At 39.6% G+C, this 16478-nt stretch overlaps 1 protein-coding gene across 2 annotated transcripts in view; it reads right to left on the bottom strand.

Annotated features, from left to right (window-relative positions):
- RALGPS2 (Ral GEF with PH domain and SH3 binding motif 2) overlaps window positions 1-16478 on the bottom strand; it is a 140929-nt gene that overhangs the window by 22488 nt on the left and 101963 nt on the right. For both annotated transcript variants that reach the window (XM_038757532.1, XM_038757533.1), the window contains exons 9-14: window positions 14512-14649; window positions 11687-11777; window positions 4994-5061; window positions 3135-3270; window positions 1209-1360; window positions 227-281 (exon numbers count right to left, since the gene is read on the bottom strand). In XM_038757532.1, the coding sequence (XP_038613460.1) occupies window positions 227-281; window positions 1209-1360; window positions 3135-3270; window positions 4994-5061; window positions 11687-11777; window positions 14512-14649 (640 nt within the window). The remainder of the gene's footprint in view (window positions 1-226; window positions 282-1208; window positions 1361-3134; window positions 3271-4993; window positions 5062-11686; window positions 11778-14511; window positions 14650-16478) is intronic.

The raw sequence follows: 16478 nt of genomic DNA, 5'->3' as shown, positions 1-16478 counted from the left end.
AGCAGAAACTTGTATTCTCAGTCTAATAGTGAGTTGTGAAGAGGGAAAATTTTGTGTCCTGGTGAAAAATTTGATGGGCCGTAGGAGGTTTTCAAATTCAGCACACTGACGTTTTACTTGCATCTCAATTTTTAATGATTAAGCCGAATATTCCCGGGTTCTGGGCACAAGCTTTGCCTAGGTCCCCAATTTGTTATTTTAAGATGCATTAAGTAACTTCTCTTACCTTTCAAAAGCAGGCCATGAAGTTTCTTCACTAAGTTCTGAACCATCACTGCTACCTAAAAACAAAATTATTATTCTGTTTAAAGCCAGAACTACTTAATTTTCTACCCGAAATTCTAGCTTAAATGCTATGTTTAGGAAGGTGGCATAAAAACCATTATCACCTGAATTTGGATGATGATCCTACGATTGCAGGGCACTGAAGCTTAAGCTGAGTCTAGACAGAGATTTTCAGGAGGGATACATCCAATTCTTCCCATTTATTTCACTAGTTTAAAAAAACCCTACTAACTTCCTAAGGGGCCTGCACACATCCTTCCAGAAGGGTTTCAATTTGAGTGCAAAAAATGGATTACATTTTTTTGGTGGGTTTTATGCAAAACCCAAGCTTTAAAAATTGGATTCTGGACAAAAACAAAGTTATTGAAAAGGATAGTTTTTGCTGCCCTTTTGTTCTAAAATGTTGGCTTTAACAAGTTTTCCAGTGGCAGGAATTTTAGGAAAATAAACATTTTCCTAATTCAGTGTAATGTCACAGTTTGTAACAATAAAGTCTGTAATCTGGAGTTTCATTAAGCAAGCAAAAGTTAAGAATGGCTTTTTTTCAGGGGCAGGAGGGGTCCATTATCTCAAGGAGTACAGATACAGTCAATCAGATCAGAGGTGCCAACTTTTCATTGTGAATGTGGGGATGAAATGTGGAGTGCACATTTTAGGGGAGAGGTGAGAACTGGAAAGAGATAAGCCCCAAAGAACTAATAGGTGAGAAAGCCACCGTCTTAGGCCCTTTCATTTGTGGTGAATGGCCCTGGCAAGGCAGCTTTTAATGGTAAAAATCTTACTGGGCTGTATACCAGGCTCTCAATTTGTTGTTTCTATTATCTGCCTTAGTACTGCCAAACTTATTTCTCAACCAACCACTGAAAGAAAATGCTGAAGGAAACCATCTATGAGGATTTCAAAAATGAACAGCGCTTTCTTACCTATTGATATTCCACTGGAAAGAGTTGAGCTCTCAGCCTGCCCCCGGGACGGTGCGTGGGGCTCCATGACACTGTCATCCAATAGATGTCTTGGTCCCGCATTAGGGAATGTTGCACTTTTAAATTCTGCTGTGTTCATTTTGTGAATAAAACTGGAAAGAGAATGATTTTAGTGGTTGTAGTTTATTGCCTTAGTAATTTTGTTTCTCAGTTATCTCTGCACCTGCTGACCCAAAACACTAAGTGGTATACAACTCATATTAACACCAGTCTAAGAATTAACTACTAAAGTTCACAGGAAAATCATAAAACAGAAGTGCCTGTCTATATAAATGGGTGATATACCTGTGTTTTCCTTTTTGGTAGGTAATACAATCAAAATAATTTTGTGCTAGAAGATAGAAGGGAATTTGCAAAAGTTCACAAGAACTGTAGAAGGTCCAAAATTGCCAAGCAGAATTTTTACTGAGAAAGAAGCCTCTTGAAAACTCATTTTCAGAGCAAACATAAGATTAGGCAAGATGATTTTATGGATTGTATTTCCCTGCCCAGTCATGTTTTACAATGATTACAAAAATTCTACAGTTTGAGACTTAAATTTTTGCCAGGATTTAAGATTTTTGCCTTAAGATTTTGAACTAATGCAAATTAATTTTAACATAGTAAAATGTTAGTTAACACTAGCAAGAATGATTTTATGTGATCAGTTTGTTTGAATAACAATCTCATCCCTTCAGCTGTCTCTCAAGAGGAGATCTGCTGGTTTTCTAATCTACCCATCCTTTATCTGCAACTCCAGATCCCATCCCTCCTTACTTTAATAAAACACATAACCTTTCCTTCCAGTGTTTAGTACAGTGACTGGCACACAGGTGAGTGCTTAACAAATACCATTATTATTATCATTATTATCATTCCTGACTGCCATCTTCAACCACTCAGGCTCTGATGCCTCCTTCCCCTCTTCTTTCAAATACAGCCCTGTGTCTCCTATCCTAAAAAGACCCTCCTTGTTGACCCCACTGCAACATCCATCTTTTGCCCCAATACCTTTCAACCACTCTTGTCCAAACGCCTCAAACGGGTTGTTTACACCCACTGTCTCCACTCAATCTGGCTTCCTCCCTCTACTCCACAGAAACTGCTTTCTTCAAGGTCACCAATGACCGCCTCCTTACCCAATCTAATGGGCTCTAAAAAAACTTCTACTTATTCCATATTTCACTGTATTGCTACAATGCCAATAAGTCAGGTGTTCACTGATACTGATGAAATTCAAATAACATATTTGTCAAGCAAAGTCATTTTTTAAAAATACTACTGAAATTTGGAAGGTTAAAGTGGCTTTCTTCTGTAGCAGGACCATTTATCCATAGAGTGTTTGCCTCAGGCACATTGCCATCAGGGGAATCCACCTGGGTACCCACTCTAACCATCACATGGGGTTGGAAGGGCTTCCTCTATTCAACGGTAACCTCCGACCTCATTCTTAACTTCTATGTGCCACACAGTTCTAGGTTATTAGTCCCAGTAATGCTGGGAAAAGAAGGGCAAGTGTGAGACAAGGGGGAAAGCTGTGGAGAGGAAGTGAACTTTGGCCTCAGAGTCCCAAGGACTATCCTGCAAAGAATGGCTGAACTGGCACCATTGTGCTTTATAAATATTTGACAAGCAATCTCAACATTCTGAGAATAGAGAGGGGGAGGGTCAAGTATATTCTGCAAGTTTTATAAAGTTTTAACCCCAACACTGAGACCTAGAAAACTAACAATTTTTAAGGCCGAACAGCTGCCTTGAAACATCTAGTTTTATGAAAAGAAAAATTAATTTTAGTGCCCATGCAATAAACCTAAAACCCTTAAGATGCAAAGAAAATAAGTTAAATCTGCAAGGAGTTTTAAAATGTGAAATTTAAAAACTGCTGACTTGTAGCCCAGGCTATGGCATTTCCTGTGGCCATGTGGTATCAGGTTCCTAGGTGATGGGGGTGTTTGGGGTAGCAAGGCTCCTTCTGCTGCAATGCTTTTTCGTCCACTCTGTGGTGACGCCCCTACTTCAGGACCTAGAGATAAAAGAAACGTAACATTTTAGAGTCGGGGTAAAAAAAAGCACAACTGCCAGGGCTCATTATTTAAAGGTCACAAACACCAAGATATGACCTTTTTTTTTAAAGGCATATAGTGATGCCCATTGTATTGAATTTACTGGGCTCTAGTAAAGCATGTCAAGTTTGGTTCCCATGTACCTCAGGGGAATTCTGTTATACATTCCAACGGAACAAACGCCACATTGACCATGCTCTGCAGAAGTGTTAGGCTTCTCTAATTTTCACCCAACCATATGGTAACACTGGAAGGCATGGGATCGTAATCGTAGGTCTCTTTGGCTATCTGGATTCAATTTCTATGACTGAATGAGGGGAGGAAGAAAAGCCAACTAGTCCACAAAGTAGAGTTATACATATTTAGACTAGTAAACTAAGTATAATTTCCCATAGGAAATAATGTAATCCCAATATCTGAAAAATCTGAGCCACATGGATATGTTCTAAAAGTTATAAAAATCACACTATAGTTATAAGATCACAATGTAAATACAAATCAATAATAATATATTTTGAATTCAATTTTCATGTGTACATATATAAATACAATACTTACCTTTCAGGGCTGTCTTTTTTTATCCTATTCAGTAAAAGACACTTTGCCCTAAGAGACTAGAAATATAATAATGGTACTAGGCATATCATCTATACTAAATTGAAATGGGCTATGATAACTCCATTAAATCAAACTACTTCAAAGAGAGAAAGTTAGCATTTAAGCCTAGCTGGATTTTCATTTTTGCAGCATTACTTGGAATGGAAAGAGAGGTGTAATAAAAACATATAGGTCAAATATTGCTACCCAAAAGAGTGCTGGAAGAACATTATAAGCAGGGATTGCTGAATAGCAAATATGCATTTCCATTCTATTCCCTATTTTTAATCTAACTTTCACCCAAAACACTACATCAGGGGCTGAAATGCCACTAGACTGTAAACTCACTGGGGATGGTGGGGGGGAGGATATCTACTATTTTACTCTCCCAAGTGATTAGTTTGGTACTAGCATAATTACCATTCATTGACCTGTATGACTCCTTGAGAGCCTTCATCCCTAGACATGGTTTTTTAGTGTTTGACAAAAATTGCTTTTGGTACTTTGAATGACCTGGGAAGCAAGAAAAAGACCTGACTAGCTCTAAGGAAATTAACTGGAAACTTTTTACACTTGAACAGTTATTTAAATACAAAATCTACCAGGTAGAATATGGAATAATTTTTATTTTTTTATTTTTGGAAGCCAATACATTTGAAATAAATGCCATCTAGAAACTCGTGGCCATTTAGTGCTTCTACAGCGCAGGAACTGTGCTCTTACAAAAGCCCATGTTAAGGAAAAGTCACTTGGTAGTACTAACCCACTCCAATGCTATCCACAGAGTGTTTCTCCTGACACAGTGGTGTGCTGTAAACAGGCTCAAGTTGTCAGATCAACACTGCCTACTTCTTTACCAAGGTTCTAGCCAAAACACAAAGTGAAAACATAACAGACTAGTAAAAAACTAAAATAAAGCACCACATAAAAGATTTCAGCTTCCTATTCTAAATGTGATTTATCAGTACCTGCTATAAATTTTTCTAAGCATTTACACATTTTGGTATAAACAATTTATTTTATTAGGAGCATCAGATTCTTGATTTCATTATTTGACAGGAAGAATGAATGAAATTGAATATTTACCTACTAAATCTTCCCTGGAAGCAGCAGAACGTGGTGTACTGGTCCCTGGCTCTATCTTTAATGAAAGTCTGAAATTAAAAAAAGAATCAAAGACAGACACACAAAATGATTCATCATGAACCACAAAGGAAAGCACAGACTAAAATGTCCTTTAAGAATTTGTGCTTATAGAAAGTTAAGTACACCCAGGAATCCACTTATTTCGCTAGGTTTAAAACTCATCCTAGTGAAGAATACCTAAGGGGAAAAAATGGAGTGGAGATCAAAAAACAGGAGGGGAGAGCCAAAAAGGTAGTTTAAAAAGAGAGATAAACTCAGCAAAGTGGAAATACTGCTGTCACACTAAGGTGCTAAGTAGGAATGGGAATAGGAATGCTCATTAGTTACTGGTGTTATCCACCTTTTCTCCTTGCCCAATCCTGAATTGTCATTTTATACTTACAGCATTATTAATTGCCGCCAAGTATGACTGTGGTATTTTGACTAGGAAGGGATGGATGGCTCAATCAATGGTATTTATTGAGTGCTTGCTTACTGTGCACAAAGCACCATACTAAGCATTTGAGAGAGTACAATTCAAAATCCATCAAACATATTTACTGAGCGCTTACTGCATGCAGAGAACTGTGAAAGTAAAATATAACAGAGTTGAGAGACTTATTCCTTGCCCACATTTTGGGGGGAAATCTTTTGGTTGGCAAAACATGCTACACCATAACCTCACTAAATGTCACTACCTACCTACATAGCAAAATGGATGTTCTTCATTCCAATATGGAATATTTGACTCAGGAACAAGTTCCTGGGGGAGTCTGGAGAATTTCTCCATGTAGATCTGGGAACCACTGAACTGGGATGGACTACAGATGGTTCTAATAAAGACATGACTCGATTGGTTGGGGTACGGAGTGAGGTGATCATTTCTACTTATTTATAGGGAAAAGGGATGCTGAATGCCTGTGCTGTCTCTCAAGAATGTGAGAAATCAATCAATCAATCGTATTTATTGAGCGCTTACTGTGTGCAGAGCACTGTACTAAGCACTTGGGAAGTACAAGCCGGCAGATGTCACACTGCTTCTGGCCAGTGGTGTATTCAGCTTAACATCCTCTCCAAAGAGTACTGGATGATACTGATGGAGTCTCCCACTTGGAATGATGAATATGCCTCAGTCCTGAGACTTCAGGTTTGAGAACTTAATAATAATATTAATAGTACTAATAATTGTGGTATTTGTTAAGCACTTACTATGTGCCAGGTACTGTACAAAGTACTGGGGTGGGTACAAGCAAAGCAGGTTGGTTACAGTCCCTGTCAAACATGGAGCTCAAAGTCTCAATCCCCATATAAGAATTGATTATAGGGCCACTGGTTGGCACAGTGCCACTTGTACTCTCTCAGCCCTACCAGTCACAGAATGTAGTAAATGGATCGGGGTGCAGCACACTGTGAAGTGCATATGTAGTCTCCACCTGCATTAGTGAGCTACTGATAGGACCCAGGTCTCCTGATTCCCAGAATGGTACTTTTTCCACTGAACCATCAGTAAATCTAAAAGAGTACTTAGAGGAACAGGGAACCCCCATCTCCTCTCACCTGCCTTTTCACTTCAACCACTCTTTAATATTCTAGTTTTTTTAAACTAGATATTCTAGTTTTTCCTTCCAAGACCTACCAGCCAACAATCTATTTAGACCCTTGAGTCACCCATCTTACGTTTCCCTTAAAAAATCATTCATCAAGGGTTTGTTTACTAAACATCTCTTAGCCACAAATATATTCACAGATTTTGTGAACTTATTACTACTTTTACCTGTTCAACTTCCTATGGAAAATTCTATAAGAGGCAATTTAGTAAGTCAATGTTGCACAGTTAATTACCTTCCCATCCCGCTCCCCACAAAAGGGGACTGAGCAAAGTCTGTTGGGCCAGATGTGCCTGGTGGACGTTATTTTGGCTCCCTTCAAAATTTTAAAAGGATTAACTTACATTTCCAGCATGATTTATCACCATCAACTACTTATCGATCACTACTTAAATTAGAATCAGATTTACTTTTATAACAGCCGCTGCATTGCTGGCACATGTTCATCCATAACCCTTGGAGTCCTTTCTGCTAAACTGGATACCAAGGGTAATTCATTTCAAATCTACCTCACCAGCCCTGACTTCTCTCCTTCTCTGCAGTCTTACATTTCCTCCTGCTTTCAGGACATTTCTGCCTGAATATTCCACCAGCACCTCAAACTTAACAGGTCCAAAACAGAACTCCTCATCTTCCTTCCAAAACCCTATCCTCCCCATCACTGTAGACACCACCACCACCCTCCCTGTCTCATCAGCTCAGAACCTTGGCATTGTCCTTACCTCATCTCTCTCACTCACCCCAGATACTCAAGCTAGCATTAAATCCTGTCAGTTCTACCCTCACAACACCCATCCCTACCTCTGCATCCAAAGTGCAACCACGCTGATCCAATAGAAGCAGCATTACTTAATGGAAACCACATGGGACTGGGAGTCAGATGACCTGGCTTCTAATTCCAGCTCCTCCACTTATCTGCTGTCTAACTTTGGGAAGATTACTTTACTTCTCTCAGTAACCTCATCTGCAAAATAGGGATTAAATCCTCCTCTCTCTGACTTCCACTGTAAGCCCCATGTGGGACATGGACTGTGTCCAACCTGATTATCTTTTATCTACCCCAGTACCTAGTTCAGTGCCTAGCACATCCTAAGTGCTTAAGTACTATTAATAAAATATAAAATATAAAAAAGCACATATCCCTCAGTACCATTAATAAAATATAAAAATATAAAAAAGCACTTGTATCCCTCCTTGAGTACTACTTTATCAATCTCCTCACTTACCCCCCTGTCCATATGTCACTTTACTGCCCAGCCATTCACCAATCGATAATTTATTTTAATGTTAGTCTCCCCCTCTAGACTGTTCGCTCCTGTGGACAGGAATAACATCTACCAACTCAATTGTACTGCACTTTCCAAAGGGCTTAACACAATGCTCTATACACAGGAAGCACTCAAGAAATATCAATGATTGATTTCCCATTATTTAGATTTTCTATGTCTTTTTTTAGAAAGGGAAAAGTTGTGCCCACAAGTAATATCCAATGAACATGAGATTCTACTGTTCTCAATAAAAATACATTTCCTGTGCTCTACATAACTGCAAATGCTCTTAGGAAATGAAGGCTACATCAATTAGTAATTACTGAAATTTGGTTTCCATTAGCCCTTATGATTTTCAACTTAAAAAAGTTTCTTTAGCCAAATCTGAAAATTAAAGCTAAGTACATTTTCCTCTTCTGAGTAATTTTATAGCTCTGTTCCAGGTCCAAAACATCTGCTCATATTTCTTCAATTCTGACCATTAAAACTGTCCTCTTCACACCTTTTTAAAACGTGGAGCCCCACAAATTTACAGTTGGTGAGATAATTGATTTGAATATATTCTGGAAAAATAAAAAGACTATACAAATGTATTTGTTCATCTGATTTAAGCATTAGTTCTTTCTTACTTTTCCCCCCAAGGTTTTGATATTTTCATGATAGTTTTCACTTGTGTGCAAAGATAGAAATCTAGCACATTTAAGTTAACTCTGAAAGACATTTTTAGTATTCAGTACTTGTATTTAGTGATTAAGAATGGAACTCCAAAAATTTGACAGTGAATGTTGTTATAAAAATTGACCTCAGACTAATCAACCCTCCTCCCCCTTCTTCAACTCTCTCATCTTTTCCCAGCAGTATCTCAAGAGATTTCCTACCTTCTCTCAAAATCCACCCCCTCCAACTGTACATCCAAACCCCATCCCTTCACACTTCAAAGCACTTGCCCCCTCCCTTCTTTCCTCCCTGACCGCCATCTTCAAACTTTCACTCTGCAATGGCTCCTTCCCCACTGTTTTTAAATATGCCAGTGTCTCTCCTATCCTAAAAAAAAAAAACCCTGCCTGACCCCATGGCCCTCCAGTTATCGCCCTATCTCCATCCTACCAATCCTCTCCAAACTCCTTGAGCGAGTTGTTTACATCCAGTGTCTCAAGTTCTTCTCCTCCATTTCTCTTTGACCCACACCAACCTGGCTTCCATCCCCTTCGTTCCACAAAAACAGCCCTCCCAAAGGTCATGAATGATCTCTTTCTTGCCAAATCCAACAGCTTCTACTCCATTCTAATCCTCCTCAGCCTCTCAGCTGCCTGCACACTGTCAACTTCCCCCTTGTGGAAACATTATCCAACCTTGGTTTCACTGACACTGTCCTCCCTTTGTTCTCCTATCTCTCTGGCTGCTGGTTTGCAGTCTCTTTCATGGGCTCCTCTCAGTCTCCTACCCCCTAACTGTGGGGGTCCCTCAAGGTTCAGTTCTGGTCTCCTTCTATTCTCCATCTATATGCACTCCTTGGACAACTCATTCGCTCACATGACTTTATCTTCTCTATGCAGGTGATTCCCAAAGCCACATCCCCATCCATGATCTCCTCTACAGTCTCTCATTTCCTCCTGCATTCAAGACATCTCTACTTACATGTCCTCCAGTCACCTCAAGCTTAACATGTCCAAAACAGAACTCTATATCTTCCCACCCAAACCCTGTCCTCCCCAGATTTTCCTTTCACTGCAGAAAGCACCACCATCTTCCTGTCTCACAAGGCTGTAACCTTGGCGTTATCCTTGACTATGCTCTCTCATTCAACCCACTTATTCAATCAAGTCCTGACGGTTCTACCTTCATAATATCGCTAAAATTCTCTCTTTCCTCTCCATTCAAACTGCTACCACCTTAATCCAAGCAATTATCCTATCCCGTTTTGATTATTGTACCGGTCTCTTTGCTGACCTCTCTGCCACCTGTCTCTCCCCACTCCAGTCCATACTTCACTCTGCTGCCCGGATCATTTTTCTACAAAAACATTCAGTCCATCTTTCCCCACTCCTCAAGAACGTCCACATCAAAAAGAAACTCCTTACCACTGGCCTTACAGCACATTCAATCATGTTGCCCCTTTCTACCACACCTCACTGCTCTCTTATTACAACCCAGCTCGCATACTTTGCCCCTCTAATGCTGAACCTCCACCTCGTCTATCTCACCCCCAACCTCTAGCCCGCATTCTGCTCTAGCCTGGAACGCTCTCCCTCTTCATAACTGACAGACAATTACTCTTCTCCACCTTCAAAGGCTTATTGAAGGCACTTCTCCTCCAAGAGACCTTCCATGAATAAGTCCTCATTTTCTCTTTTCCCAGTCCTTTCTGCGTTGCCCTGATTTGCTCCCTTTATTCACGGCTACCTGACGTCTTGTCATTAAAAATTCTCCCAAGCAAAAGAACCATATGAAAAGAGAGGGGAAAAAAATCTTCAAAAGCCAGAAAGAGAAAATGTGTTGTTCCCCTATCTTTTAGAGACCAAAATATTTGTTATATAGTTCACGGTTTCACAGTATTCTTCAAAAATACTACCTGAAAGTTGAGAAGAGAGGCTGATAATCAAGATCATATGAACCCAGTGCAGAGAGAGGAATAAAAAAAACACACAAACTTTTCATATAAATTCCATTGATATTGTGAAATAAGCCAGTCTGCACATTTTGATGAACTAAGCATTTTTAAATGAACCCTGCTGTTAAGGAAAGCACATCCTTTTTGAGGCCAGGTTTTATTTGAAAACTTGGGAGCAATTTAAAAAATGCATAAAGTTAAACTTTTTCTAGTTACTGCAACAGAGTAGCTGCAAGGCAAATAAAACTCAGAGAAAATGAGAAGTCTCAAGAGTAGTAAGCTCTTTTCCTGGAAGTTATTATGATGATGTATCACCACTGAGAGAGAGAATGGAGATTTCAAAGTTGGGGAAAAGAAAGTGATTCCAAATTTTAGTTGAGCTGACAACCGCGCCCCCCACCGCAAAAAAATCCAAAACCCCCAAACAAATTAAAGAACCCCCTAAGCCCTCCCCGCCACAAATAAATTCCAAATCCTTTATTTCCTAAGATACATAGAACCTTCCAATAATTTAGAGAAAGGCAAAATGAAGTACCTAATTCCATTACTCTGAAAACCGCAAGCTCGACATTCCCTCAGTTTGATCAAGACACACAAAATAAACTTGCAAAGCAAGTCTTACACTGTAAAGGGATAGGAAAATACATCAGCCCTACAAAACTGGGGAAAGCTCTCCCAATAATGCAAGCCTATCTGGATAGAATGGGATGTAATGTTGAAAGAAATGGTTCTCCAAGTGCATAAGGCATTGGTCAAGGTGAAAATACAATAAAGCGAGTTTTCCTTTATACAAAGTTCTTCAAAAACAACCTCACTTTATAGAACTGGTTGCATTATAACATGAGCCCTTCCATAGGATTAGCACCATTTCTTCTGGGTGCAAGACAATTTCATTAATCTACATTCAAAATGGATTCAAAGGGTACTTCCTAAACACATTCCATCCCTGATATTTTTAATTCTAAGTCCAAGTCTTACCATGACAACAGCCAATAAGACGTAAAAGCAAGAAACTGATATAACACCAGTCATTTTTAGAAATGGAGACCAGTTCCAGGACTAATTTTTACCAAAGATTAAAAGAAAACTCACATAAATGACTGTTTCAATATCTTAAGCACTTTATGAAAAGATTCCTTTTAATGTTAAATAGTGCTTTGCCACTTACTTGTAATTGTCATCTTCCACAAACTTTTGTAGCTCTTCTATGTACTGAACGGAGTTTAGATATTTTTGGACATGAGGCAACATGGGAATATCTAGTGAAAGAGGAGATTAGTAATTACTACACTTTCAGTCATTCACTGAAGTATCTCCAGAATAATGTTAAAAGCAAACAATAGATAAAAAAACCAGGAACAAAATCAGATTAAAACTATCACAAATGAAATTCACTGGGATCTACACTTGGGAGAAAATACGGAAATTTCATCAGACAAAATGCAACAGCCTGTTGACTTTGGGGTGGTGATGGCACAGGGCACAAGAGCAAAACACAGCTGCTGTGTACCGTCGACCACAATGGATATTCACTTCTAAATGCAGCTTGAGGTATTTCTATCTGTTAGTACCTACATATTTTATAATCTTACTTCAAAACACGGAAAATTTGTGTGTTTAAAATTTAAAGCAGACTATATGAGCTGGGATCTAAGCACGTCTGGATAACTAACCCCACAAAACATCTATTCAAGAAGTGGTGTGCTGAATTTTCCAAGTTTAAATTGTACCTGAGCTTTTTAGCTTCACCTTCTGTTTAATTGGGAATAAGAATAGAGTTTTCAGGGAATACTGTATTTGTGCATAATCTTCTCCCAGGATAATTGCCCACAAAACATTATTTTTTATTTCGCTTGTATTGCTAGTGATAGCTAGCTATCCGGTGTAAGGAGGAGCAGCAGAAGTGTGAGAACAGGATAGCAGCAAAAACTAATTAACACTACCATGGAATGAAAGGAAGAAGGGTGAAAACCTGAACACACAGAAGGAGATGCTATTTCATTTTTGTGCTTATTGTATGCAGCATCTGGAATAGTATTATATAAGTAAATGACACAGTCAAGTACCCTCAACTTCCTCTTCCTTCTCCCCTTCTCCCTTCCTTTCCTTACTGCTAGACCTGGGCAAGTCACTTAACTTTTCTGGGCCTCAGTTACCTCATCTGTAAGATGGGGGTGAAGACTGTGAGCCCCCCGTGGGACAATCTGATGACCTTGTAACCTCTCCAGCACTTAGAACAGTGCTTTGCACACAGTAAGCATTTAATAAATGTCATCATTAATGTTCTAAAAACTACGCCCAAAGTGGGGAAATTGTATGAGTATATATGGTCTAAGTTTCAGAATAACAAATGGTCTGCTTGAGTAAACATAATTTTACCTGTGAAACCTTCTCTAGGCTAGTTTATTTCTTTTCCCTGTATTCTAAGTATGGGTTTTGTTTGAATTGTTCTCTGACTAATATCTTAATGTCTTTAAAGCTACAAAACCCTTTCAAGAAATAAAGGCCATAAAGGAGCTCATAGTATAATCAGTAAAGAAGAAAAGAAACATTGAAACAATAGGGCTAGGTATGGAGCATGGTCACCTAAAGAGTTTTTCTGATTTTGCCTTAAATTTGTTCAGGGAAAGACTCTAATGGTATTGGAAACTGAATTGGGTAGACCCCCCCCGCAAAAAAGCATTTTGCAACCCAGAGGGCACAGCTATATTCCCTTAAGGAACCCAGGAACCATGTGGCCTGTTCATTTGCTTCAGTACCTTTTCTGGGTTGGCTTTTTCACATTTCCACTACGATGGCTTTGTCCTTGGGTGCTGATGCTGCCCTGGGGAAGGGATCTCTGGGTACTTTCCTGAGATTAGGCTGGTCGACTGTGGAATGTACACAGGAGCCTAGAGTCTGTCACAGATCAGCAATCACCAGTATGCTTCTCTTGACTCAAGGGAATAGTAATGACGGTTAATTATAAATTAGTCTGTGTTGATGTTCCAGGGAGAATACAGAACAATAAGTTCAGAAACAGTCCTTTCTCCATTTGGGGCTCACAGTGTAAGAGAGAGATAGCACAGGAAATTTATCTCCATTTTATAGAGGAGGAAATTGAAGCCCGGAGAAGTTAAGGGACTTGCTCAAGGACACGATGCAGACAAATAGAAGAGTTGGGACCAAAACCCCAGGTCTCCTGACACCCAGTCCCATGCTTTTTCTACTGGGTGATGCTGAATCCACGGGGCATGGAGTCCTGACCAATTTGAGTTAAATGGAAAAACACTTGAATTCCCCTTCTGGGGTAAAGGGTTGGTTACTGGGATTTACAATTCCAAGAATCCAGAGACATCTGCACACATGCAAAACCACTGTGCATGCATGGAAGTGAGATCTGGGCCACTTCTGTTTCTCTTTGGGCTGGTTTTCAATTTAGCACTGCCCCAGGCCTGGTGTCATTGTCCACCCCCTGAAAACCCTGACCCAATTTTGAGAGGGAAACCACCCCAGATAGTTGACTGAACCCAGTTAGATTAGGCTTTGTGCCACCCTAATAGGCTTCACAACCTTTTTTCTGACAACAACTAATGGGCCTGCTAACAATCTCTGCAAGCAAGTATCAACTGGGTGGTCTACTGGGCCATGAATTTTTTTCCAACTAGAACCCAGATTTGCTCCATACAGATATATGCAGTCTTGAAAAGTTTCTAAATCACAGAACAAAAGTTTCTCAACAGGCTCTAAGTTCCTAAAACAAAGACATGAAGCAGAACAAGTAGTTCATAATCAATCAATCATTATTTACTGAGGGCTTACTGTGTGCTGAGCACATACTAAGCGCTCGGGAGAGTGCAATACAGCAGAGTAGGTAGACACATTCCCTGCCCACAACAAGCTTATAACATATGATCCGATAAAAGAAAAATGTACAAACTTGTTCTGATTACTTGATGATGAGACGGTAAGGGACTATTTACAGATAAAGCAGTTAAACCAACAACCTCTTACCATATTCACAGGATTGCTGTAAATCTGAAATTATTCGAAGGATGTTGTTCATTAAATTTGATCTTTGTTCGCTTTCCAAGATGCTGCCAGTAGATGGATATGCTGAGTCAATATATGTCAAATCAGACAGATAGATACCTAAAAAATAAAAGATTACAATGAATGGATTCTTTGGTAATGATATCAAAGGAAAAATAAAATGGGCATAAAATTTGTTTTGGGGGGGAGAGCAATTTTTAAACAATTCCTTCCACATAGTGTTTTGAACATATTGCCCTAGTTTGCAATCTTAAAATTTTAACCTGTTAAAACCATTCCTGACCCTCTGAAGCATAAATTTGTAAGAAATGAAAAATAATCCATTTACAATTTTTTAAGGTTTAGTGTTGGAGTGAGGAAAAACTTCTTTTATAGTAACCATGGGAGAGATTAAGTAGGTAGAAGATAGAAGTCATTTGCCCTAGGGAAAATAAGTCTCATAATTCCAAATACAATTTAAACTATCTGCCTGGAAATCTCTACCTTCAAATAGGCGATTCATTTATTTTGAGGGCCAACTATCTTTTCTTTGAAACTGGAGGAGTGACTGGCAATTTATTTTTTATTAAACTGCATGTGACTGTGACCTTTTCTTCACCATCACTAACACTAAATTTGCTAGAGGCATAGTAATAAAACATATTACAAAGATCAAATTGCCCCCCCAATTCACTACTTTCATTGGCCAGCTGGAGAACAGCTTCCTCATATGACTTTTTTTAATGGTATTTGTTAAGTGCTTACTACATGCCATGCATTGCACTAAGTACTGGGGTAGATAAAAGCTAATCAAGTTGTCCCATATGAGGCTCAGAATCTTAACCCCCATTTTATAGATGAGGTAACTGAGGCACAGAGACTTAAGTGACTTGCCCAAGGTCACAGAGCAAACAAGTGGAGGAGCCAGTATTAGACCCAGGTCCTTTTGATTCCCAGCTTCATGATCTATCCACTAGACCACGCTGCTCCCCTTGCCCAAACCCCTCCCTACATAAGGAATCGCTCATAAAAATACCACACTCTAGCCAAAAGTTGGTAGTTTAATCCAAGGCCGAAAATAAACCTTGAGCTGTGACCCTTCAAAACAGGATGAACCCTTGCATCACTTTCATGATGCTCAAGAACATTCAAGAGGATTTTAAAAAAGAGTGTTTTTGGATAACCTACGGTGGGTAAATTTAAAGAAATCCTCTGGTGGTGATGACAATGAAATGGAATCCTTGTCAGGAAGAAGGGACAAGCCTCAGTCATGAGACTTCACGACGGAGAACCTGCCTGAGGAACTGATTATATAGTGCTAGTGGTTTTGACGATGCTATATGCATTTTCTCATCCCTGCCACTTGTGTTCCTGCTAGAACAACCAATGCAACAAATGATTAAGTGGGCAGAGGGCAGAGCACACTGAGATGGTTATGCAAAGGTTTTGTGCATATAGGAACCATTTAGCATTAAAAAAAAATTCACAGCATAGTGCTGATGCTGTGCCAAAGCATCACAACCTGGCAGGCAATTTGCTTTGAGGGCGGCTGTGGCCTTTGTTGCCTACATTAACCAGGTAGTTCTCCAGAATCCATGTGAGCCTCTCCACCATAATGGAACAATCCAGGTGGTTGGTTCTTTAGCCAGAAGCTAGTGATGGCCTAACCCCAGCAGAGAAGCAGCATGGCTCAGTGGAAAGAGCACGGGCTTTGGAGTCAGTGGCCATCATTTCAAATCCCGGCTCCACCAACTGTTAGCTGTGTAACTTTGGGCAAGTCACTTAACTTCTCTGTGCCTCAGCTGACTCATCTGTGAAATGGGGATTGACTGTGAGCCCCCTGTGGGACAACCTGATCACCTTGTAGCCTCCCCAGCGCTTAGAACAGTGCTTTGCACACAGTAAGCACTTAATAAATGCCATCATTATTATTATTACCCTTCCTCCTT

Source organism: Tachyglossus aculeatus, chromosome 16 (genome assembly GCF_015852505.1).
Source record: "Tachyglossus aculeatus isolate mTacAcu1 chromosome 16, mTacAcu1.pri, whole genome shotgun sequence".
NCBI lineage: Eukaryota > Metazoa > Chordata > Mammalia > Monotremata > Tachyglossidae > Tachyglossus > Tachyglossus aculeatus.
The sequence above is the reverse complement of the archived record's forward strand: the minus strand, read 5'-3'. Positions and strand labels throughout refer to the sequence as shown.